We start from the raw sequence: 25,911 nt of genomic DNA, 5'->3' as shown, positions 1-25,911 counted from the left end.
TCCATTAACAGAGAAAGCATGACTGTGTATTTAAGACAGGATTGCTTTTTAATACTTCAGAGTTACTGTAGTGTGCGAAGTCTGTACCATTTTAAATGTGTGGTTTTTTTTTTGTTTTTTTTTTGCACCATGGAATTTGTATGTGTTGGCTGTGATCCAGAATTGTCAACCATTTCTTGTTCAGCAAAGCACAGCCTGTAAACTCACCTTCCAACCTATTCAATAGTGAGGTTGCATTATACAGAATGTTCCTGTTCTATTGCTTACTGTAGTTGCTGATAGAATGGTACGGTGGAGAGGTCAATGTAATGTGGTGGCATTACGATCTACTGCTCTTTTGAATCATTAAAATAGACTGAAATGTGTTTCTTTGTCTTCAGTCGCTGGTGCAGTTGCTGCATGTCTACAGTAGAAGAGGCGTGTGACGTGTGTAAAATGAAGTTACACTGAGTCAGAGATCTACAGTACAGTACTGTCTATTGCTATTTGTTGCATTGTATGCTGGGTTTCACGAAGAACTAAATTGTATGTCACCATTTGGTGTATAAACAGAAAACACATACTGTACTGTGGCCCCATGCCCTGGTGCTGATATTAAACTGAGACTACTTTGTTACTGTTAGTACCAAAATGATCAAATGCCTGCAGTCTAGCCTACAGTAGATGCAACATCTTTGGTTACAGTGTTTTCTCTCTGTGGATCTCAGGATCAGGTGAGACTGTATACTCTGTGGATAAGTGTGGTAGCAGGCTATTGCACATCTCATCTGTTCCTTAATGTCATCATTGGTAGATTAAGAACAAGATTATTTAACTGCTGTTTACATACTAGAATATATATTTACAATCAGGATCGATAATGAACAGTAGAAATAACTTTTTTGGTTAAATGAGTGTGACGCATATCTGATTATTTAATTTTTTGGCCCGTTCCAACCCTTATCTGTTTTTCAGGGAACACAAAAAATATACAATATCAAAAATACATATCTGAAAAGACTGTGTTTTAAAATCAGTAGGCTTCCATTTAGATGTACTGTATTGGTTTTGTTGGTAAAGTACTATATTTTTAGAATAAGTATTTTAATTCAGAACAATACGATTCTAAAAATATCACTTGCGAAAAGAGACGACACGTGGATTGTAATACAGTATACTTTTAAATCTGATACGTATTGTAGCAGTATGTAAAATTACCCGTTAACACCCAACCGCAAAATGAAATCAAAATGTTACCCATGCACAAAACTGCATGCAACATAAAAGGTAATGCAGTTTAGCAAAAGAAAAAAGAAAAACGACGACGCAGTTTCCAGAATTAAAATGGTATCCAAAGTCAGCATTCAAAATTGCATAATATTACTCTAGTTACTTTGCCAAGTGTGCCAGTTATAACACAGGCCTATGTACAGCTGTCTATTATTATTATTATTATTATTATTATTATTATTATTATTATTATTATTATTATTTTTTTGTGGTTGGGAGGGGGTTAACTTGAAACATCATCGAGTAGGAGTAACCTGACTTTGTCTCAATCCATTTGTAATGTCATTGTTGGTATATCCCCCAACCCCATGTCTGTCTGACTGCCTGTTTGTCTGTCTGTCAACCTTACTTAACTCGACTGGTTGATAACTCGACACCTTCGCTTAATTGAACAGAAGTTCTTGGTCCCGAATTTCCTCCATATAAAATATGCATCCTACCTCTCTTTATTTTATTTATTTATTTATTTATTTATTTATTTTTAATTCGACACCGCCCTTTACTTGACACCTATTACCGGTACCAAAGGGATAAAAAACTATTAAAGAGACTAGTGGATAAATCAACACTGTTGTTTCAGGTTACAGTGTCTGTTCATAATGAGTGAAAAGTGAAAAATGATTTATCGATCAATTGGCTTAAAACTCAGGTTATTCGGGATAACAAGCTTGTCAGCAGAACTTTTAAAGCATGTGAAACAATCGAGAATGTTTGTTTGATTTCTGTGTGAAACTGTAAGTAGTTTGTTTATTATTGTTTTTGTTCACAGAGTTAATTCTGTATAATGTACATTTTGTTAACTTTTGCTATTTTAAGCCTTCGAATTAGACAGTTCAAGCCATTACCTAGAAGTATAGTCAACAGTTTGTGCAGTTTCTGGTTGGATTGTTTTCATAAAAATAACGCATAGTTATTTTATTTCAATTGAACTATGAGTTGTACTGAGTTTGTACAGTACTGTATACTGTAATTGATTCATTCACTGCAGTTCTTTCAGTCGTTTTCATAAGGACATTTAAGTAAAAATAAACTTGTGAATACTGTAATACTGTAGACGTGTGAGTTCTGTTACTTATATGCATGTTAATGCCATGGCTCGTGCACCCATGGTTAACTCGACACCTTGGATAAGTCAAAACTAAATGGCATTCCCGTGGGGTGTCCAGTTAACTGAGGTTGGCTCTGTGTCTATATTATATTTTATATTTATAATCAAAACTCTGGGTGGCCTACCAGTAGGCTACAGTTCTTAAAATAAAATAAAAACATTTATTTTAAAGCTTGCTTGCAGAAAAAATAACACATGATGAAAATAGAATGTTAGCCAGTGGGCTATTAAAGCTGTTGCCAAAATCTGTAATTAAAGGTTTTATTAAATACAGTTATTTATGGTAATCCTTGACTGCGTAAGAAAGTGCACCCGGCCCGTTTCTTAAATGTAAATCCTAGAGTCTTTGGTTTGCCACCCAAAAAAAGGTAACAAACCAAGTAATCTGTAATTTCTAATTCTTACAGATAATTTATAAATGTATTTTTTGTATTTTCTGTTGTAGGCTATTCGTCTCTAGTAATGAACTCCAGGCTTCGTGTGTTGGGCGGGAGAATAAGCAACATACGAGTATCAGAGCTGCCAAAGGACAAGAACAGGTCGGAGGTCATCTGCAATGTGCACTTCCTGGATGGCACGGTGCAGAGCTTCAGAGTCAATGTAGGTGCCTGAAGAATTTAAATCAGGAGTTTGTAATGATCCCTTATTAGCTCTGCACAGTATAAGATGTAGGCTTTTTTGAAGTCTAACATCTCATCCAACAAGGAAAAACTGCATTGTGAGTGTGTTATTACAGTGAGTGGAGTTACACGTGCTGTTTGTGAACTAAAGCATGTTTAAAAAACTGATGTAGAGTAGTTGAATCAGTTTGATGTTGCTACATGGCATAAATTAAAGGCATGGCATGCAATTACAGTGGAGCCTGGGGGATTCATTAGTGTAGGTTGCAGAGTAAATAATTATATAAATTAAACAGTTAGACAATGTGTATGCTTCAAGCCATACACAGTGGTTGGCTGTAATACAGACGGAATGGTTCCCTTTCAAGTACAAAATGTAACTGTTACCGAATGGGTATTTAACTCCTAAAGACCCGCATCCTGAAAATTGTATACCAAAGTTGCTCTTTGAACCTGTGACGTAGATGTGGCCCTGCGCTCACAGATCTCAGCATAATTTTTCCTTTCAAGACTACTCTGATTGGACAGCCTTGTTCAGATAAGTACATTGTTGCTTCTAGCAGTATATATTTAGCTTTTTTTTGTGTTTTACACAAATAACATGTGCTATTTTAAACTAATCGCTGTACTAGTTTGTGGCTAATTACGCATATATGTGTGCACTACAGTCTGTTGTTTGTTACGACCTGCTGCGGCCTTGTGCCCTGCGTGAAGCCAGCGGCTCGAGCTGTTTCTACACAGGGATCCAGCAACATAAGTCGGTTGACTTTGTGCTCTCCTCCCAGGCTACATAGCTCTGGCTGGAGCTTATTTTATTTCTCTTTTTTGCTGTTTAGCACCATATGAGTCGTTTTTATATTGTTTATGTAATTGTTTAATTACTGTTTTTTGTTGAGTATCTTCTTCTTGTTTATTTTCTGCAGGCCTGTCTGCAATGTGGTGCTCAGCTTTACTTCGGTTGTTGCTTGCAATTCAACCACAGTATCTTGATGTCGTTTTAGTGACAGCTTTATAGTATCACCATTGCAAAGTGTCTTAGTTCATTCTAACATGCAGGCTTCCCTCAGTCTCGTGTGGGTACTGACTGAGTGGTTTTTACAGGTGGGCATCCCTGTATGTTGTCATCTGCAGTGACTGAGAACCAGGGGACCCGTACCGAACCGATACCGAGGTCACAACCTGCTCTGCTCCCAACCTGGTACTGAACCGGGACCGAGGCAACCAACAGCTTCTCGGATCTTTCCATTGGGTCTCCTGCGCATGTGCCCTCTGCAGGCCTGGTTCAATAGAAGGGTTTTTCAGCCCACAAACCGCAACCGTCTATTGACTGTGTCCCACCACTGTCTAAAGGCACTCTCTTGGTGGAAAAAGCCGGCCCATCTACATCTAGGCGTAACGCTGAGCAGTGTCACCAGAAGGGAGGTCTAGGCGTAACACTAAGCAGCGTCACCAGAAAGGAGGTCGTCACCATGGACCCGCCCAGCCTGAAGACAGGTCGCCCAGTCTTCATCGCGTCGAGCAAGCTTTTGCTGTGGGTGCACGAGAACCTCCACTTTCATTGCGGGCACTGCCTGGGGTAACAAACTGGGCAGCAGACCTTCTCTCAGAGTCCACAGCAGCTCAGAGTGGAGGCTTCACCCCGAGGTGGTGAGCCTCATATGGGAGAGGTTCAGGAGAGCAGAGCTAGACCTCTTTGTCCCCTCTGGTTGTCCATAATAGGAGACAGGGTACCACTGGTAATAGATGCCTTGGCACACCAGTGCCGAGGCATCTGTTATATGACTTCCCACCACTCACGCTGCTCCCGCTGTGTCTAGAAGAAATCAGCCAGGACCGGAGAATGTCAGTCTGGAATTGGAGGCTTTCCATCCACCTCCTTACCAGTGTGACAGAGTGACAGCTCCATACGCTCAACCCAGTTCAGGCCCGGGGGTACTATGTTAACATTTAATGCGCTTTCTCTCCTCTCTCTCTCTCTCTCTCTCTTTCTGCGAGTTTGCTTGCATGTATGGAGGAGCAAGACTTTTTGACTTCAAACTTTTTTGGAGAGAGAGCGAATAGAAACAGTCGCTAAATTGTTGTCAGAAGTGAAGATGAGACAGGTACCCCAGCACACACTTGGAAGCTTGAAATTCAAAATCCTGGATTTTGTAAAAAAAAGTGGTGTGTGTGTGTGTTTTCCTATAATCATCTTATTGTCCGTTACCCAATATGATACATTAGTGGGTAACATTAGCTCTGCATTGAAGCAGTAAGCAGCTCTGAACTGCTGGTGTGAGGTTTCACAGCAAGCACGTCGTGTCAAAGCATCAGCGTAACAGTCGTTTTTTAGAATACTGTACATCTTATGGAGGCTTTCACACCGTCCTAATAGTGTTAAACCGATGCCATCTAAAATATACTGCGTTTTTATTTAACTGTGGGCATCTGGTGTAAATTGTTTTTATTACCGTGCTCAAAATTAAACCATGTTTTATGTAGTGTAGTGGAGCGGCATTGAAGTCGACAAAATTATTATGAACCGTTGTGTTGTGTTACCATAGAAATTATAACAAAAAAAAGCTGGTTTGGTAACAATGATGAAGCATTAGAACATTCATGTTAAACTGCAGCGGTTTGTTGGCGGTGTGTTACATTTAAGTTCCCATTGTGTTTTCAGTGGTCATTTTGTCTCATAAAGGCTTTCGTCTGATACAACTTAATAGTAATGGATAAAGTGAGTCCTACTTTTTGTTTAAATCTGTTTGAACATTACAGTTCAGCAGATGCAGCTTGCAGATATTGTTACACAGTTACTGATATGTGATTTGTAGAAGAAAGAAAAAACCCTCACCTGGTATAATTAGGAATTATGTTCAAAATAATAATTAAAAACTATAAGAATAATCACATTTTAACTTCTCTCTATTCACAATTTAGTTTAATTTACATGTGCATTTACAGAAATAGAACAGAAAAACAATCAAGCAAAATATTCCTCAAAAATAACAAATTCAGAACAAAAATGATGAGTAATGTTAAATATTACTAATACAATCCTATATGTACATATTTAAGAATAAAGTTTATTTTATTATATTGGGGGAAAAAATGCTGGTAAATCATGTGGACACTAAAAAACACCAATACAGTTTTTGATAGAAAATATCATCTGTATATTATCTTCTGTGTGTTGTCCATCAACATTCTATCTACCATTTCTACATACTATACAATATTGTCCCTTTAAATTTGAAGCAACAATGTAGAAGCAACAGATTTAATTCTACATTCTCTAACATCATGTAGACTAGTGTTCCCTTGGCTTTATAAGCAGCACCTTAAAATCAATCCGGAACCGAACAGGAAGCCAGTGTAGGGCTTCTAACACAAGCGTAATATGATCATGCTTTTTTTGTTTTTGTTAAAACCCTGACAGCAGAATTTTGCACATAGAATGTAGCTTGGAATACCAGTATTTCCATGGTGACAAAAAATACATTTAGTTACATTCTTAATATGAGTTTCGAATGAAAGATCTTGGTCAAAGATTACACCCACATTTCTCATTTCAGCCTTCTGTACAAAAGGGAAGCTGTCTTCTGTAGAAGCACATAGATTTGTTTTGTTTAGTTCATGTTTTGATCCCAACAACATTACCTCTCTTTGAAATGAGTTTAACATTAAAAAATGTTTTGACATCCATTGCTTAACACAAGCAAAACATGTAGTCAGTATTTTCAGATGTGGAGTCACCTAGTTTGAGATGGATATAGTTGAGTATCATCAGCTTAGCAATGAAAATGTACTTCATGTCTACAGACAATATCTCCCAGGGGTAGCATATATAAGCAAAACAAAATTGGTCCAAGAACAGAACCCTGCGGGACACCACATGTAACTTCAGATAAAAAAAAGAGTGATCTTCCCCAATTCTAACATATTGTAGCCTATTTGAAAGATAAGATTTAAACCAAGACAGGACATTACCTGACAATCCTACAAGGCTGTCAAGACGTTCAAGCAAAATTGGATGATCAATATTGTCAAATGCTGCATTAAAATCTAAAAGAATAAGGACCGAAGATGAGCTTGTATCTCAAGATAATGACACATCATTTACCATTATGATAAGAGCAGTTTCAGTACTATGACCCGGGCAGAAACCTGACTGAAATTTCTCAGTTATATTATGTGCTGCAAGGAATGTATTAAGTTGGATTGCTGCTGCTCTCTCCAAAACTTTGGATAGAAAGGAGTTTGGACATAGGCCTAAAATAATTTCATTCTTTTGGATGTAGAGTAGGTTTTTTAAGCAATGGTTATACCATAGCAATCTTAAAATGATTTTGGAACAAAACTAGATAAAAGGGAACTGTTAGCAATATTTGAAACAGTAGTATCGATCCTAGAGAATACTTCTTTAAATAGTTTAATGGGAATGAGGTCTGTTCGTGGATTTTGTCTTAATAACTAGGTAAGTTAATTCTGACTGGTTAATCAAGGAAATAATTACAAAGGTTTGATCTGATGAAGCAGGACCCAAAGCAGTAGTTTTGTGAATGTTGTAAGATGACAATTATATAGATTTGGGTTTTCCGTGACACTGTATCCAAATTATATTGTAATAAATAGGATTACAAAAAATATGTTATGCATTTATATAAGTGTGTATAAGAGCACATGTATTTGTTTAGTGTATGCACTGTTAAAATAGTCTAGTTTAACAAAGTATTAATACAGACATCTCTTCATTCTTAAATTAGGAGTGACATTAATCTCTCGTCAAAGGTACCGAAGAGATTCATAAATGGCTGTGACTGTTTCAGCAGTGTTGAGTTTAATTGCAGTTTGTAAATGTTAGTTTTACAGTTACAACTCTACATTCTTTTTTGAGAACTTGGCAGAATCGGTATTTGTGTAAATGTGAATGGTGTAGTTATAGTTGGTGTTCAAGCTTCCATACATTGTGTGAAGCAGTGCAGACAAAGTGTGGGGTCTTAAAGGTTTGACAAATATCAGTGTTTAATAGAAAGCCTTGCTGGCCAGCACATCCCATTGTTACTCAGTTCTGTTGAGGTTAGTGTGGGTTATGCTGGGTACTTGTTATGGTTATCTTGTTTAATTTTCATTATCTTGGTGCTGTTAATTATCTTGATGGCAGCATTTAGATCAATTGAGTTGATGCCACTGTGTGTACAGTTAGTCACTGAGGTTACTACTTTAATGTGACTTCTTGGCCACTTCAGTTGACAACTGGAGAGGGTTTTGAGAAGTGGGTTGCACAGTTTTCACAGAACAAAGAGAGACAACCTGTTACTGTATGAGACAGCTTGGCTGGAAAGTGGAACTGTAATTATCCCCTTGGGGTTGTGTTTTCAAAAATTAATCTTGTTGCAAATAATTTCAGATCATGTTTACATTTAAGAGTACCTTCACCACCTGCTGCATATATAGTTGAAGAATCAATAGTTACTGTGCACTACAAATGGCTGTCATTTTACTTTTAACTGCTGTACAAAAACTTGGTCTTGCAATAAAAACAAAAGCAACAATAATTATTTGCTTTATTGACCACAAACAATATGGCTGTGAAGGAAACGCAGAGAAACTGAATATTTGTTTATTTATTTATTTATTTATTTTAATTCCTACACTCAGATGGAATATATGTAACAAAAGGCCTGCATGCATGTACTATATATTGTGACCAAGATGGTCTTATTTCAGGTTTGTGCCCCTATAATAATGTGACCCAGAAACTGAAGCTTGATTTTTAGGGCTTTGTGTGTACACTTTTATTTTAAACAACAAAAATAATCAAACAAACAAAACAAAATAAACATGTAGCTCTTCCGAGCACTTATTACACATTTATGCAGGTTCCCCGACTAACGTACAGGACAGCTAAACTGTTTAGCTGGCATAAAATACAAAAACATAGCATCTTCTTTTTTCTATTTGGCTGTTTCTTCTTTAGCCAGGCTGCACAGGACTGTTCCTCTGTTAGCCTGTTTTCAGCTGCAGCCTAGAATGAACTAACTCTGGGGTTTATATGCCACAAAGAAACAGGTATAGGCAGCTGGCTCAAATTTAACAATAATGAGGCCAACAGCCAAAACAATATAACAATTACCAATTAATAATGAAACAATTAACACAAATGAACACTTTAGGCTGGCAGGGAGGCTTTTAACCCTGTCCCTGCCACAAAATACATGTATTCACAATATTTGTAAAGAAACGATAATGTAGTATTCCAAAATCAAGAATCTAGTCTCTTATTCACCAGTCACAAACACGTACTGCGAGTGAGTGGCTTCAACAGTATAATTTTTATTTTTATTTATTTTTTTATTGAAAACACAGACTTATTGGTCATGTGTTTTTGGCAATTCACCGCCAAATTACAATTACCTGTCTCGGCATTTCTAGCTACCACATGCAGTATATTCACAAATGACCATTGAGATGCCGGGAATCAACAAAGTACAAGAAACTTGATAACACGCAAACTCTAGCTGTGCAGCAAAATTAATGTTTTTATTTGTTACGCATTAAATTTAAATATAATATGTAATTCATATTTTTTCAACGCGTAAAACACCCAGTACCCAGTAGGTTATCTGGAGCACTGATTACAGTATGTTATATTGCTTGTAGTCAGTGTTGTTTTGGCAGAAACAGTTTTAACTTTTACTAGTAAGTATCGGGAATACATTGCAAATATGTGATCCCCTTGTGGAGAATACTGGTGGATCTACACTGCCTTTACTTGGTGGTTTTTCTGTCGCAGTTGGGTCCAGGTGCTGCGATCAGTCTGTTTGTAATGTTAGATAAGCAGATAAGTACTTGCTACAGTATGCATTATGTCTGATTTAGTTTGACTTATTCATACAGTTTTCAGCTTTTAAACTCTTGTTATTTTAGGCTTTGTACGGTGCAGTTCAGTCCCGTTATAACTTTACCTTAAAAGTCCCAAGCCTGACACTGCATTTGTAATAGAGCGTGCTCAATTCCTTTTGCTTTCAAAGCCATGAAAGGGGGGGGCGGAGGGGTGTAGTCTAAATCAATGTCACCGTTGCTTTAGATTACATACTTGATTTGTAAACCAATGACTTGCATTGCCCAAACATACTTTTCAACAGGCGTGGTTTGAAAACGAGTAGGACAACAAATGGTATTATTCCCAAGTCCCCAGGAGCAAACTTTTTTTTTCTGATTGACAACAAAACACATCCACCACAACCTTAAATACTGTTTACACATTGCTTGTGTGCTGCTACTATATGACTGTTATTACTGACGGGTCATTTTAAAAGATGGTAGTCTATATTCCCACAGCGTGACTCATATATTTTTGTATTCCTCTGTCCCTGTGTTTATACAAGTCTGTGGTTATCTGTACAATGATGTTTGAGGTGTGCTAGAAGGGGCTTGGGGGGCAGGGAAGGCAGTGGTGGGCTCCATATGGCTGGTGCTGAACGTTGGTTAGATGAAACGGGCAAACAAGGAATGTCTAAGGCTACTGTAACATTTGTTGCTGATGAAAATACCAGCATGTTTTCAAGTTTAACAAAGGAGTACTAGTGCTACAGTTAACCTCTGTATCAATAAATGTAGCCTTTACACCTTTTCAATGCACTTACTGTGCACTATGTTAGAGTATTTGCCAATTCATTGCAGTAAGTGATAGGCTTTGTTGCATTACTTAATCGCATGTTTGGAAAAATACAACAAGTGCGTGTCTCTCTGAATAAAGACATTTTGAGGAAACTTCAGCAAGCTATTGGTTCAAAATGTATGGTTACAGCACAAGGTATGGTGTACATGAGTATGTGTTGCATATTGTTTGAATGCATTTGCACCGTTGGTGTGAAACGAACACACACTATTACAGGACTGTTACAATATGAGTAAGAAACAAGTTAGGAGGACTTCACAGTTCTTTTAATTAAGCTTCCTTCTAGTCATATCATTGCTCGGTGTGAATTACACAGTGACTAAAAAACATTTATCAAGGTGGGTCCTTGTCCATTCCCTTTCCAAACCAAAGAACTAGGTTTCAAATGAGTTTAGGTATGGCATAACTTTCATTACCATGTCATTCCAAGACTTTGCATATCCTTTTAAACCAATTATAGTAACTACTGGGGGTCACACGACAAGTAAAGAGTTGGGGAATCTGTAACACTGGTCAGTAACAGACAAACCAATGACATTTGCCATTTAGAGGAACAATGATGTTTTGCTGATAGCTGAGGCGAAGTGTTTGTAACCTCGGAGAAACATCTGGTTGCCTTTGCCTTTGCTCCCAGTCTGCCTGCCAGTTTCCTAATGCAGGGCAGGCATTGGGAATAGTTTTCAACTTTATTCATGATAGAGGGGCGTGCGTTGCAACACATGTACATTGGCTTTCTTAACCATTGTATTGCATGCAAGGTTGCCCAGTGTTCTCTGGTACCAAAATGTTTTGTTTTCAGAAAGTAAACCAGGAAACTACTTTTCTAAGGTAATAATTTGCATTCACACCTTCGGAAAGTTTCATGACCGCTGCTATCCTTTCTGTGAACCCTTGTACTTGCAGTAAACAAACTCCTAAATGTTGAAACACTTGCACAATTGTTTCCTTAGAGGCAGGTTGCCCATACTTATTCCTACTTACTTAATTAGTCAGGTTGCCAATAATGAATCAGTTTACCAGGGATATCGCCTACAATTTAAATCGGCAAAATAAAAGTAAAATTCAATAACAATATAATCACAGTATGTCAATGTTATGCAACAGGCAAAATTATCATATTTAAGCCCAAAGCAGCATTAGTCATACTACACTGCTGCACTGTAACTAAAAAGAAATGACAATTTTTTTGTATACAGTTTATTGATGTAAGCAACATGCACTTACATGAGTAGAATCATTGTTCTATAAAGTACAGTTTCTAATATGGCTTGGGTTAAATATAACTAACATTGGAATTGTACATTTCATTTAACTATGTAACTGTCTGTCTGCCACAGTCAGCATGGTGAACACCATGTGTATTAATTTTTTGTATTTATCTTCACCAAACCTACCTACCCTCCTGTAGAAATTTCACAGTGCATTTGACCGTTACCTTGTACTTCTTAAGGGATTATGAGGACCCTCTATGTGCGTGCACTGGTTCAGACTACAGTGGGCAACAAGTCTCGGTGTGTATTTATATAGTGTCAAAACAAGGAGCAAAAGAAGTAAATGTTTTGTAATGTGTGTGTGTGTGTGTGTGTGTGTGTGTGTGTGTGTGGTTTGATTTACCTGCCTTCTGAATTAATCACCCTCATGTCCCCAAACCAAACGATAAGCCATTTGTTATAGAACAGCTGCATTTTTAAATCTTGTAAATAAAATGTATGCACAAAGCTTCCCATTTGAGCACGCAGACAACTGTGTTTAATGCCAGCACTCACTCCTTCAGCCTGACAGAAGGAAGATAAAACTCTCATATCAGTTGTGGTTAGGCTTCTGCGTTCCTTTGGACTGACAAACAAAGGAATTCATTTCACATGCTCATTAAGGTATTTATTACACCTGAAGCATCCATAAAATATCTCAGTAAAACCTGTGGTTTATATTCTTGGAGGACAGTCTAAAACTTGTACTTCACTATACGTGTGTGTAATTCTTGTGATCTTGAGTTCTGGAAATACAAATTTTGAAAACTCAACAGTCCTTGTAACTGGCTTTTTCAATTCAAGACAAAGTGTTTCTGTTAGGGCCTTGCTAGGGCTACACTTCACGTAACATGTTTTCATATGGTTGATTCACACAAAGGGCGGGGTATATGCGTTGAAACGTGATATGAAAACCATGTGGGCATGGTTTAGTAGAGCGGATACAGAAAAACAGGGAAAGGATGACGGATCAAGTTTTTAACCTGTGCAGGAACAAAGACTGGCATTTCTTTGCAAAACCCTGCCTGAACTTTTTTATACTTGACTGTTTTGTTGCATTGTGTAAGATAATCTGAAGTAAGGCTGTGACTGGGGGAATATTTTACAGGAATTCCCAAAGAAAGCTGTACTTGGAGTGAGAAAGGAGTAGGAGTAAATGCATATGGGAAGCAAAGCTATATCATGGATAGTAGTGTCACTTAATTAGATAGGCGTGTATGGATAAAATATACTGTAAAGGACGATTGAGTGCGAACAGCCAATCAGCTTCAAGATCTAGCAGGCTTCTGTTTTGCAATTTTAGAATGAATCAACAGTTATAATGAATCAAAAGTTTTCTGTGGATTCGTAGCACAATCTGTGGATTGTTAATCAGCCATATATCTGCCCCTCACTCCCCTTCTCATCAAAGCCACACAGACTCTTTCAGTTAAAAGATTTGTAGAATTAATCAATCAAAAGATCAAAGGTTGAAGTCATTGTTTAATCCTCAATTGTTTGGCAATTTAGAAAAATTAAAAATGCATATATATGTGTGTGTGTGTTTTTTTTTTTTTTTTTTTCTGGCGATGGCTCCGTCTACTCAGTTTACTTGTTTTAAAAAGTGTAAATTTGGCAATTTAGTTTCGTTCAATATACTCTTGCGACCCCCAGTGCATTTTGTGATGCAGAATATACATGAGAGTTCCGGCTTTTGTTAAAAAGTTTTACTCATAAATACCTGCCAAATTTCAAATTAGGTTACTAGCATTTAATTTGTTGAAACTGATAAAAGCGGAATTACGGCATGTTTTTATCTTTCCAACTGAATTGAAAAAGGGGAGAAAGAAAATCTGTTGAAGAATATGCAAAATAATTTACAGAATTTGCAGTAGATACAGTGAATGACAAAAGGGACCTTGCATGTAAAAGCTGCAGTGTGTCAGTGGACATTTTGGGGAAATCCTCAGAGAATAAAAGACCACTGAAGAAGCTAGAGGCATGCCAAGACTTTCTGCACCACCCGAACCAGAGAATAGAGCAACATCAAAACAATCCTCGGTGTCTGTTTCCAGATTGAAAAGATAAATGTGCATTTATTACAATAAAAAAAAAAAAAAAAAAAAAAAAAAAACTCCATTTTAAAACTGTGTTGGTGAAAAGGGAGTTATGATGTAATTAAATTGGACGTTTCTGTTTTAAGTCATGTGTACAAAGGAGATGAGGAAACTGCCTGGCCTTCAGGTGAGTTAATACATTCTACTTGTATCACAAGCTACATTTCTAAGATGTTATTGGTGTCAGTGCTGTTAGTACTGTTTAAGTTGTTTGTTTGCAGACTTTTAGCTATTTGTGTTGTGGATTTTTAAACTGATGTTTTACCTGTTTCATAGTCCTAAAAATAAGTGCTGATAAATACCTGCTGAATTATGTAAAAAAAAAAAAAAAAAAAAAAAAAAAATGTAGAAAACTGGAAGCCCTAAAACTATACTGTATCATAGAGTGATCCTATTTGTGTTTCTGATTTATTCTGTTTGTTTTTTTCCCCCAGAAACAAGATGCTGGTCAAGTTTTGCTCGATATGGTCTACAACCACCTGGGCCTGATGGAGAGAGAATATTTCGGCTTGCAACACAATGAAGATTCAGTAGACTCTCCTGTTGGTAGCAAATTGGTACGTACTTTTCCCTATACTACAGTATGAATTCAAGGTGTTCTCAGCCAACTTTCCTAGCTAGTCTTTACCTTTTACTTTGTTATTATTACAGAGATGGCTTGAGCCTACAAAACCAATCAGGAAACAGCTGAAAGGTAATAACATACAAATTGATATTGTTTGCATTTGGAGTTGGTGGAGCCCATGAGCAGTATAGGAAAATATAGACAGACAGAAATGGAAACTCTATACTTCGATGTACTTGCTAAAGAAACAATCTTCCTACTTCCACAGTTTTGTTGTTAAAATGCAGATTCCCAAATGAGAGTGTAAGAATTGGCTCCTTAGCTACAGGAATGCATCTGTCTGTGTGCCCTAAATGTTCAGTATTGACAAATTATCTTATGCAAAACAATAAATGCAGTTATTCCAAACCTACTTAAAATGGCCAGTGCGTAATGTAGCACATTTATTATTTATTTTTAACTTTTCTAGGTAGCTTTCCCTGTTCGCTACGTTTCCTGGTGAGGTTTTTCATCCCAGACCCTAATATGCTACAGCAAGAACAAACTAAGTAAGTGTCTAATATAACATGCTATCTTTGGTAATCCTTCTCTCTCTCTCTCTGTCTCTCTCTCTCTCTCTCTCTCTCTCTCTATATATATATATATATATATATATATATATATATATATATATATATATATATATATATATATATATATATATATAGGTTAAAAAAAAAAAAGTTTAGGTTACCAAAAACTGAAAAATAATGTACATTTCGTAGTTATACAAAAAGGCTTTTTTAGGGAACAAGTATTGGGTTAACAACTTACAGCTGTTCTGCAGCAATGGAAGTAAATTAAGCCTTAAGAGTTGATGCTAACAATTCCTGCATGTGTCCCAACATTTGTTGATTACTTACAAACCCTCTGTCTGTATAAAAGCAGTGTTGGAACAGACTGTGTTACTACACCCTGTGAAGCATTATTTGGACAGTATTGTACTGCAGGAAGTAGTATAGTGCTATCATAATGGCGAGAAAAAGGCAATTAACAAAGGAAGACAGAGAGACCATTATAACCCTTAAAAGTGTAGGTCTTTCCTTTAGAGAAATTGCAAAGAAAGCCAAGGTGTCAGTGAGTACAGTTTCCTACACCATCAAAAGGCACTGGGAAACTGGAGAAAACTCTGACAGGAAGAGGTCTGGCAGACCCAAAGCCACAACAGAATCAGAAGACAAGTTTCTGAGAGTCAACAGCTTGCGTGATAGGAGGCTCACAGGACAACAGCTTCAAGCACAGCTTAACACTGCTCGAAGTAAGCAAGTCTCAGTTTCAACTGTGAAGAGAAGACTTCGAGCTGCAGGTTTGACAGGTCGGGTGGCTGTAAGAAAGCCATTGCTAAGATGGCAAAATAAGAAAAAGAGGCTTGCCTATATATTTATTTTCATTGTAGAAAGAATGCCACGAGTGTGTTCGGCTGTTATATCTGCAAAAGGTGGCTACTTTGAATCAAAAATTTAGATTAAATTTTGTTAAACAAAACGATTCCATGCCTTATTTTTTATCTCCAATTGTTTATTTGTTCTATGCTTTAATTTCAGAGTACACTGAGACATTAAACTGTAAATTTCAATAAAAACTGGAAAAATGGAAGTGTTCTAAAACTTTTGACCGTGTGTGTGTGTGTGTGTGTGTGTGTGTGTGTGTGTGTATGTATATATATATATATATATATATATATATATATATATATATATATATAGAGAGAGAGAGAGAGAGAGAAAAACTGTGCTAAAGTAACGTTAAGGTTACTCAAGCAAAACCCTCAAAAGTGAGGAAATTGCAAGTTAAGGTTGACACGCCACCTTATAACTCTGCACCATTATGTGCAAGTAGGACATCACTAATGACAGAACTAATCACATGACAAATGCTTCCCAAAGACTGGCCTTAGGAACATAACCTGGGTTGGCCTGCTAAAATGTATGTTCTTAAAAAGAAAGATGGGGAGGGGGTTTCCATCTTTTTGCTACTACTCAGTGAAGAAATATAACCATGGTTGAAATAAGTAACAGAAGGTACAATACTTCAGTCACTTTTAAGTGACAGAGTCCGTTGATGCGAGCTCTACTGTGTGGTAGATGACCGCGACGAGTTATGCATCCCGAGCCGTAGACGAGGGCTCTAACGAAAGTCAAGGCCATCTACCACACGGTAGAGCCCGTGTCGAGAGGTATTAGAAAACTATTTATTTCTTTATTTTCTCTTTTAAAATTTTTTTTAAAACCTATACTTACCATGACAAGCCCTGCTGTGGAGTGGACTGCAAGTGCCAAAATTGGCTACACTGGAGTGTTTTTGTAAATTTAAGGTAGAAAAATGTTAGTATTCAGGAATAATCATATATATATATAAGAATTAACTTAATTTACTTATTAGGATTATATATATATTCTTTAATTTGAATTAAAAAATTAATAATAATAATAATAATAATAATAATAATAATAATAATAATAATAATAATAAATAATAATAATTTTGCAGAGCATTTTATACATTGCGCGACTTTGTTTCAACCAGACTTGTCCTTATTTAATTGACCTTTTAGGACATGTCTGGTTGAAACTTAAGTCCTGCAGTGGAATGGATTTGAAGTGACAAGGTTACAACTGATACAAGTAACAACACACACGTATGCAATTCATAATCAATATATTTATGGCACAAACAATATTTTGAAAAAGCAACTCGCATAAGTTGTTTAAACTGTTCATAGCACACAGAACACGTGGTGTTAGAAATATATTTTAAAGTGCAGATCACACATGTATTATATAAATTACAACACAGATTTATTTAAGTATGAATTTTTGTTTTTATGTAGCGCTTTTATCAAAGTGCTTTACAATGCATACAACACTTAAAACCTACTATGTTTACATTACTGTATCATTAGGCCTGTAGGCTACATTTAGGGTTACCAGATTTCCAGATTGAAAAACTGGGAATTTTTTTGTTCGATTCACTGCTTCATTTTCTAAATGGATGAAACCACACAAAAGTATGATGCTGTAATATTATTTTCATGGTACATACACAGAAGTAGGCCTATTTCATTACATGTCGATAACTGTGCCTTTAACGTGTATAGGCATCATATCATTAAGAGATCGTCTGTAGTGTAAACTTGCATATTTTTTTTATCGTTCACGCTACAGTACTTATAATTGTTAATTCAAAGTTCTAGGATAAAAAGTGTGCTTATGTAAGTAGGCTTTGCACTTTTCTGCACTCCACTCTCCATGATAAAACGGGCTTACAGTTTTCGACAGGTAATGAAATACTTTTGTTTATGTACAATTTAATATCATATTGGTATCATACTTGTGTGCTTTCACCTGTGTTTTGCTATATTACTGTTAATTTTCTAAACTCGGTGCGTCAGTTTACCACGTCTCTGTAAATGGGTTAGTATGTAGGCAAACCTAGTGTGATTACATGGTGGTAGTAATAGATAATAAAATAAATGATAGTCTGTTTCTTTTATTATATTCATTGTTATGAAATTGTTATTAATAAAATGTTCTGATTTATATATGTAGCGTAGATTATCAAAACTTTTTTTTTTTTTAACTTATCCTTTTAATAAAAAATTTTTCAACAAAACTTTAAAACATGTATTTAAAATAAAAAGTTGGTGCAATGGTGTATTTGTTTACCAGTTGGTGCAGTCTAACAGATACCCAAGAGAGGCCATCTCACAGACAAGCCGTGCAGTAGATTTTAAAACCTTTGCAACCACAGTTTGCCCGAAGCTGGACTTGAATGTTTCATGATGTATGCCTAGTCCCGGTGAAGATGGCAGCATTAATTGACTTTTCAGATTGAAAACTGCTCTCCCCACCCGAGCAGAGTTCACGAGAATTATGGGAAATGTAGTCTTCGCATTGAAAAAGGGATGAACTGCACTGGTCCTTTATCAAAAAATTGTTGCACGTCCGATTTTAAGTCTTTGCGCATGTTTTTTTTTAATTTTTAATTTTTCTTTTTAAGTAAAAGAAGATAAAGTCTTAATGAAAATAGCAAAAGGCATGTCTGGTAATTTTCATTTAAATTAACCTGGTAGTTTTAGAGAACCACGAGGGTGAATGTTTTCGTAATGCTACTCTAGGGGGAAAACACTATTTTCTCAACGTGTTAATAAAACAAAAACTACCAAACACAACTACACTCCATTTTTTGGAGAAAGATTGAGCCTGCCAATCTGTCCTGAAATCCGAAATTTCAGCCAGATCGATTAACGTTAACCCCTCTTTTTGAGTTTTGCAACCAATTGGTTTTAACCTTAACTACAGTGTGTGTGTGTCTATATATATATATATATATATATATATATATATATATATATATATATATATATATATATATATATATATATATATAGACACACACACACACACATAAACCCATTGTTGCACAGCTCAAAAAGAGGGGTTAACATTAATCGATCAATTGTATATAGCTAGACCGACTATAAAGCATATATATATAATATTCAATATATATATATATATATATATATATATATATATATATATATATATATATATATATATCGTGTGTATGTATGTATGTATGTATGTATACATATGTATATATCTTACACTCAGTCAGGATTCGGTCAGTGACCGAAAAAAATAACCATTTCGTGATGTTAGCATTTACAAATTATCAAAGAATGAAATTAAATGTCATTTCGGTCTTTGAGCAAATTATTTTGATCAAATTGCAACATGGAATTGAATGAATCCTGACTGAGTTTCAGTTTTGTATTTCTTCAAATACTTGTTTACTTAATGAAATGTGTCTGCTTAAACAGTATCTACTTTACAGAAACTAGTTAAGCATATACAAGGTCACTGCAGCAACTTGGAGAACAACAAGGCCTTGTAAAAATGAGTTACAATAGTTATCGTTCTTATATGGCCCTTCAATTTTAAGATATCAGTAATTAGAAAGGATTACTAACTGCAGTACATTTTAACAATAGGCATTTGCTAACTCTCAGTTTAAACACTTAGCTATGGTTCATTAACATAACACAGTGGAATGATCACAGAATCATGTAGTAATTGTAGGACTGTATTGCACATGTGAAAACTAACGAAGCTGAAACTAAAAAGCTTTAAATTTAAAACTGGTAAATAGACTAGCAAGCACTGGCAAAGTCATCCTTTTTTTTATACGGTGGATAACTGATTTTATTTTAACATATTGTTTAGGGACTTTGCGATACCTGCACGGTGGATAGTAGTATCTACACATATCGACAATAACAATTCAAAGCAAATTTGCACCGTTGTTGCAGATTTTCTGTCATGTCTGGCATAAACAATTTTGGCTGCTACTTAATTAACCCCTTGTAAAAAAAATTAAATAAAATAACACAAAACTGCTTGACCTAAAAAAGAACAGTCCTACAGGTACCACAGCAGCAGATGCAGTTTACACAGCCTCAGAGTTTCTGATCGCTTCATAAATTCCAGATTTCCTAAATCCATTAATGGAAATGTCCGGTCAGCTTTGAATTTTTTTAAGCAGATTAGCTTCATCACTTGCTGCCGTTTTCATGTTCACTTTGACATCTGACACATTCTTTCCCTTGTGCTTCTTTAACCTGTTTGGCATAGCACCAGTCTGTCAGAGGGTGGGATCACACACTGTGTGCCACACTCTGATTGGTGGAAGTATTATTGGCAATCCAATCCAAACCGCCAGTAAAGCCAAAATAAATTCTACTCCAAAATATCCTGTTATATGGTATGTCAAAGAAAACATTAAAGGAAGGCTGGTGTTTCTTATGCGCTTCACTGAAAACCGGACATTAGTGCATCCGGGTTTGTTAATTCCTGCTACCTGGACACTGATGCCAGTTCTTGGACTGTCTGGGTCAAACCCGGACAGGTGGCAACCCTAGGAGGCATAGATGCACAGCGCAAATTTTCTTTATTAAGACAAAAGAGTTTACTTCACTGCGGAGGTGGCATCCCATGCGTACAGGCCAGGTTCATTATAGCCGAAGGTTCATTATAATGAAGGGCGTTATAGCGAGGGTGTACTGTGTGTGTGTGTGTGTGTGTGTGTCATATAATATATATATACACAGTATATCTCTATATCTATACACACACACACACACACACACACACACACTCGGATATACGACAGTCGCGTTTTACCGCCCCTGTATTAAGTACCAATGACAATGTTTTTTATAATATAAAAAACAAAGTAATACATAATTACCTTTTTATGTCTTTCAGGCATTTCTATTTTTTACAACTGAAGAATGATATCCTAGAAGGAAGGTAAGGATTTTCATTTTTCTATAAAGAGAAACTCTTGTATGAGTGCTTTTCTTGCAACTTGGCATCTTGTGTTTTGATGTGTGTTGTGTTGTACTGCACTGGGTGCAAGTGTAGGGATCAGTTGACTCCCATTGTATAGCAGTAAATAAGACTCCCATTGCATAGCAGTTTGATCCAATTCTGGTTTTACCCTGGAGTTTAATAAGACACAGAGTTGCTTGTTACCTATACAATGCGGCCAATAAAGCTTGTATTAAAACCTGGAATGGGTGAAACAGCCATGGAAGTTGTATTTCCATCCCTGATGTGAAATGGGCTGCCTCCAGATTTCCCATCTTTAAAAATTGTTTTTGCTGCTCGATGACTGTATAATGGGAGTCCTGTCATTTCACTGAAGTGCTGTAGCACCAAAGATGAAGGTCTGTCAGTTAGGTTAAGCTTGTATTGCTATCAGCAATGTTAACAAACTGGACACTTTACACAGTCTGTTTTTGATTAAGTACAGTGCACAGATGGGAAAACTACAAGGGTGCACAATTTGGGTCCTCTAGGTCTGGGGTTCTCCTGGTCTGTATTCCATCTGTACCATAAGTTATGTAATTGAACCAGTTTCAGTGGAGAGTCCTTTCAGTTGTTAATCAATTTAATGATACCTATAAAACCTGAAGGATTCCGGACCTCAGGGTCCAGATGTGTGGTCTATAGTAAAGGTCCTGAGTGAGGCTGATGGACTTTGCTTGTTCGGAATAGCAGTGTCTGTGTTACCCGATTGCTCTTTTTGTGCCACAGGTTAAACTGTCCTCCCAGTTCAGCGGTTGTCCTTGCTTCCTACACAGTGCAGTGTAAGTAACATCTTCTATGGCAGTGGTTCTCAAACTGGGGGGAGCAGGTGGGGTATGAGAAGGTTCAGGGAGAAAAAAAAATATTGCACACATCTTTACCTATGTATATTAATTTAAAGCAAATCTTACTGCTGACACCTGGCATATCAAAATTTCTAAATAGTGCTGTGAATGTGACTTGTGCCTTTTTAAGCTTGCATATTATTAATGGATGTACATTGTTTATCAACTTACCACATGGTGTGCACATTAGTAAGCATTGGTCACAATCAGTCAACTATTATTTGCAGTGTTAAGCTTGCACATACTATGATGGATCGGTGGCTGGTTCGTGCAAAATAAAAAAAAAAAAAAAAAAACACAACTGCAGTGATATCATGCAGAGAAGCCAGTAAAACTGATTCTTGTGAGGCTACACAAGCAGGGAAGCGACACAACGTAAAGATAAGTGGAGGTAATATCAAAAGGAGTTCATACAGCTTTACGTACTTGATTGAATATGAGCAGTACCCCCACAGTGCGTTTTAAGTTTAGAAGTGAAAGGGGCAGGGTGGGGGTGGGGATCAGACAAGAGGAAGGTGGGCACGGGCTGAAAAGTTTGAGAAACACTGTTCTATGCTACTTTGCTTAAAGAAACTTACCGATTTTTTTTAATTTATTTATTTATATATATATATTTTTAAAGCATTTTTTAGTACTGCAGGTACAATGCCGTGTTCTAACATGTTAGGATTGGAATCATGCTCATGTTAAATGAGTTGGGAGTTGTCCACTTAACCCTCCGTGGACTATAGTACTCACAAAAATCAACACACTCACTGGTAACATTTGCATATGATCGACGAATGAGAGGCCAAGTGTTGGATGTGCATGTAGACTGAACTCTTTCCCTACCTGCCATTTTCTGTCTCCAGTGCTGCCAATCCGGCACATTTTTCTGAATGCCGAAAGAAAGAAAGAAAGAAAGAAAAAGAAAGAAAGAAAGAAAGAAAGAAAGAAAGAAAAATGTTCTGGTCTGATTCATTTCTGTGGGCTATTCAGCATTTTCAGGTTTTGTGTCTGTACGTTTTAAACAATTGCTTATACCTAGAACTGAACAAAATCAGGCCACTGAAACTGGAACAACCTGGCATGCTTCCACTAGCAGATAAAAAACCTTTCTGATCCATTTCTTAATAATGCATTTAAGTGGAACAGTTCCATCATTTAAAAGTGCTGTATTCAACATTCTTGTAAAGTTCGCCTTTGGTTCACATACAAGATGTACGCGAGTTTAGAAACACTTGTGAAATTTAGCACACATTTCTGTGTAAATGGTCTGTCCCTTGGACTGGTTTGTTTCTGAAGTTTTCTTGGATCCAGCAAACACTTGTTGGAGCTTGAGCCTTTCTTTGCTTGCTTCTTTTTCTCTGAAAATACCTGCCAATTAAGACTGAAGTGCAATTCAAGGTGTATGGAAATATTTTTTTAACTAGAACCACTTTAACAATTTATATATATGGAATCACATAATAAACTTCAGTTATGCTGTAGATACAACCTGTTCTGCATAAAGATCCCTCAATAATACAACTATGTTCATCTATGATTATATATATTATATATTATATATATATATATATATAGAGATATATTATCTATATATATATATATATGTTGTGTGTGTACAATAATGTGTGACACACACACATATATATATATATATATATATATATATATATATATATATCTATATATATATATATATATATATATATATATATATATATATATATATATATATATATATATATATATATATATATATATATATATATATATATATATACACACACACACACACACACACACACACACACACACACACACACACACACACACACACACAATATATCTTGTTAGTTAGTTAGACAGATATAAATTACCACAAATTATTAAATAGTTTAATTCAAAATGCACATAAGTTTACCTTAAGGCTGGCAGTTTGCTAAATGTACTGTTTAGGATCAAGTACATTTCTGAATTATTGGATATAACTAGGGCTTCTAGTTTTTTGTTTTTATTTTCCTTCTCTCGACACACTACTAGGAACTGATGCAGTGGAAATGAATGAGCTGAATTCTGCGATTAGAGCCAGAACGAAATGCAGGTTCAAATAGAATCAGGTGAGATCAACACATGTTTTGTTTGTTAACTCAATCAAGATATGAGAGTAAAAAGAAACTTAGTGTTTGATTAAGAAAGCGAATTGGTCAAAATATGTTTAAAGGGGCATCACGTGATCAAAAATAAAACCCCAAAACTAGAAGCCCTACTCATAACTGATGACTGGATTTATTTATTTATTGATTGATTGATTGGTTTATTTGCTAAAATAAAATATTTAGCTTTCTGCTATTTGTATTCTTTGTTACATAGATTGAATGCGTTGCTAGTGATTATTTTAAATTCAGTGGTCTCTAAGTATAGGAACACCTAAGAGAAAACTTTGGCTTAGGGAACAATTTTGTGGTGAAACGGAATTTTCCCATTGTAAATGCTCTGTCTAAAGGAACAGGAACTTCGCTTAAAATAACACGTTTTTGGCACCGACAGTGATTTGTAACCTGATAACTCATCATCATCAAATTGAGATTCAAATGGTTTATTCAACATTTTTAAAATTGGCTTGTCATCGCGAGTGTAAGCTAGAGCTGCTGCTGCATTTTTTTTAACGTGTGTTGTGCGGTGCTGTGTTAATAACCATTGCTAAAATTAATTATTGTATTCATAATTACTGTTTGAGCTGCTGTTGCATTTTTACCGTATGTCAGGGTGTTTTGTTAATTTAGTTAGTCAGTTAGTTTATTAACGTTGGTTTGTCAATGAATGATCGCCCCACCCCAACTTTGTGCCGAAAGTCAATTTTTTATCATGAATTTCCGGTTTTTAATAACCGTGCGTAAATAATGCCTGTGCATTTAATGATTCAGGTTTAGGACTGTCTTCTGTTCAGATAACGAAGACGTGGAGTTTGGTCTCGGATCAGATGATACAGACTCCGCAGTCTGATTTGATTACGCTTTCCTGTTGTGACGCAACAACCCATATTTTGTATTTTATTTTGCACTGCAAGAGCTTGTAAGTTAGGCACTTTTTTTTTTTTTTAATTTTAGTGCTATAGTGCTACTTAGGATGTTAATTTATTATTTTGTGTTTTGTTTTCACACTGGACACTGCCATTTCTTACTTGCAAAGATGATGTAAAGCCCTTTATTTTAGTAGAACATTTCATGTGTTTTTATATATTTATAAATGTACCAACTTTTTTTATTAGTGTTTTTCACCTGCAGATGTGTTCTTTACTGTACACACGGTACAGTACACAATGCACAGTATACACGGTACGGTACACGTTATGGTGCACACGGTGTGGTATGGTGCAGAGCACGGTACACTACCATTTCGGTAACCTCACTCACTAAGAACGGTGGTACATCAGTGACCTACAGTTAAAGAAGAAGCAAAATACATGGATTCCCACCTATTAAGCTTCTGGTTTAACCAAACACAACTCTGACTGGAGGAAGCCCGCTGTCAAAGCTATGACAGTCTTCGCACTGGCACTACAAACAGAGACCAGAGCGGCAACAAAACACTGCGGGAAAGACTGCAAGCAGTCAGACCCGAAGCAGAGTTCAACAAGCAACTGCTAGTGAATTGGCAAAGGTAACCTTGTTCCTTGTACAAAATTTACCAGCGGGAACGGGATCAGGTCAGAGAGCCTCAGCCACTGCGGGAGCGATTATAGGGATGCCCACCTATAACGCTCTTGGGTAAACAGCAGTTCGTAAACTGAGGAAAGTCGACTGCTAGAGCCTTAACAGTCTTCACATTAATTCTGCAAGCAACTATTAATGTGGCAACGGGACACGGGGAAAAACTGCAAGCAGCTTGACCCAAGCGCGCATCTCGGTCTAACGCAGGACAGCTGAGCCCAGCAGCCGCGTTAGTATTTCTGTGAAAAAAAACTGAAAAGACACAGAGGAAAAACATGTTTCCTCACACAACCAAACAATAACTGTTATTTATATGCAGTTTTTATAACAAAAAGGTTTGTGTTTTTTTATTATTATTTTTGAGATTCAATCGAAGCAGCTTGAGAG

At 36.4% G+C, this 25,911-nt stretch overlaps 1 protein-coding gene across 4 annotated transcripts in view; it reads left to right on the top strand.

Moving 5' to 3' along the window:
- Positions 1–25,911, top strand: part of LOC121314699 (tyrosine-protein phosphatase non-receptor type 3-like) — a 154,571-nt gene that overhangs the window by 61,236 nt on the left and 67,424 nt on the right. For 3 of the 4 annotated variants that reach the window (XM_041248224.1, XM_041248223.1, XM_041248225.1), the window contains 6 exons: positions 2,823–2,977; positions 14,441–14,563; positions 14,658–14,700; positions 15,041–15,119; positions 20,880–20,924; positions 21,714–21,766. In XM_041248224.1, the coding sequence (XP_041104158.1) occupies positions 2,823–2,977; positions 14,441–14,563; positions 14,658–14,700; positions 15,041–15,119; positions 20,880–20,924; positions 21,714–21,766 (498 nt within the window). Of the gene's footprint in view, positions 1–2,822; positions 2,978–14,440; positions 14,564–14,657; positions 14,701–15,040; positions 15,120–20,879; positions 20,925–21,713; positions 21,767–23,709; positions 23,932–25,911 lie in introns of those variants that run through there. The other variant, XM_041248226.1, reaches the window with a different exon arrangement.

The sequence above is a fragment of the Polyodon spathula genome, chromosome 4 (assembly GCF_017654505.1).
Source record: "Polyodon spathula isolate WHYD16114869_AA chromosome 4, ASM1765450v1, whole genome shotgun sequence".
NCBI classification, from domain to species: domain Eukaryota; kingdom Metazoa; phylum Chordata; class Actinopteri; order Acipenseriformes; family Polyodontidae; genus Polyodon; species Polyodon spathula.
Note: the sequence above shows the minus strand (reverse complement) of the source record. Positions and strands in the feature narration are given on the sequence as shown.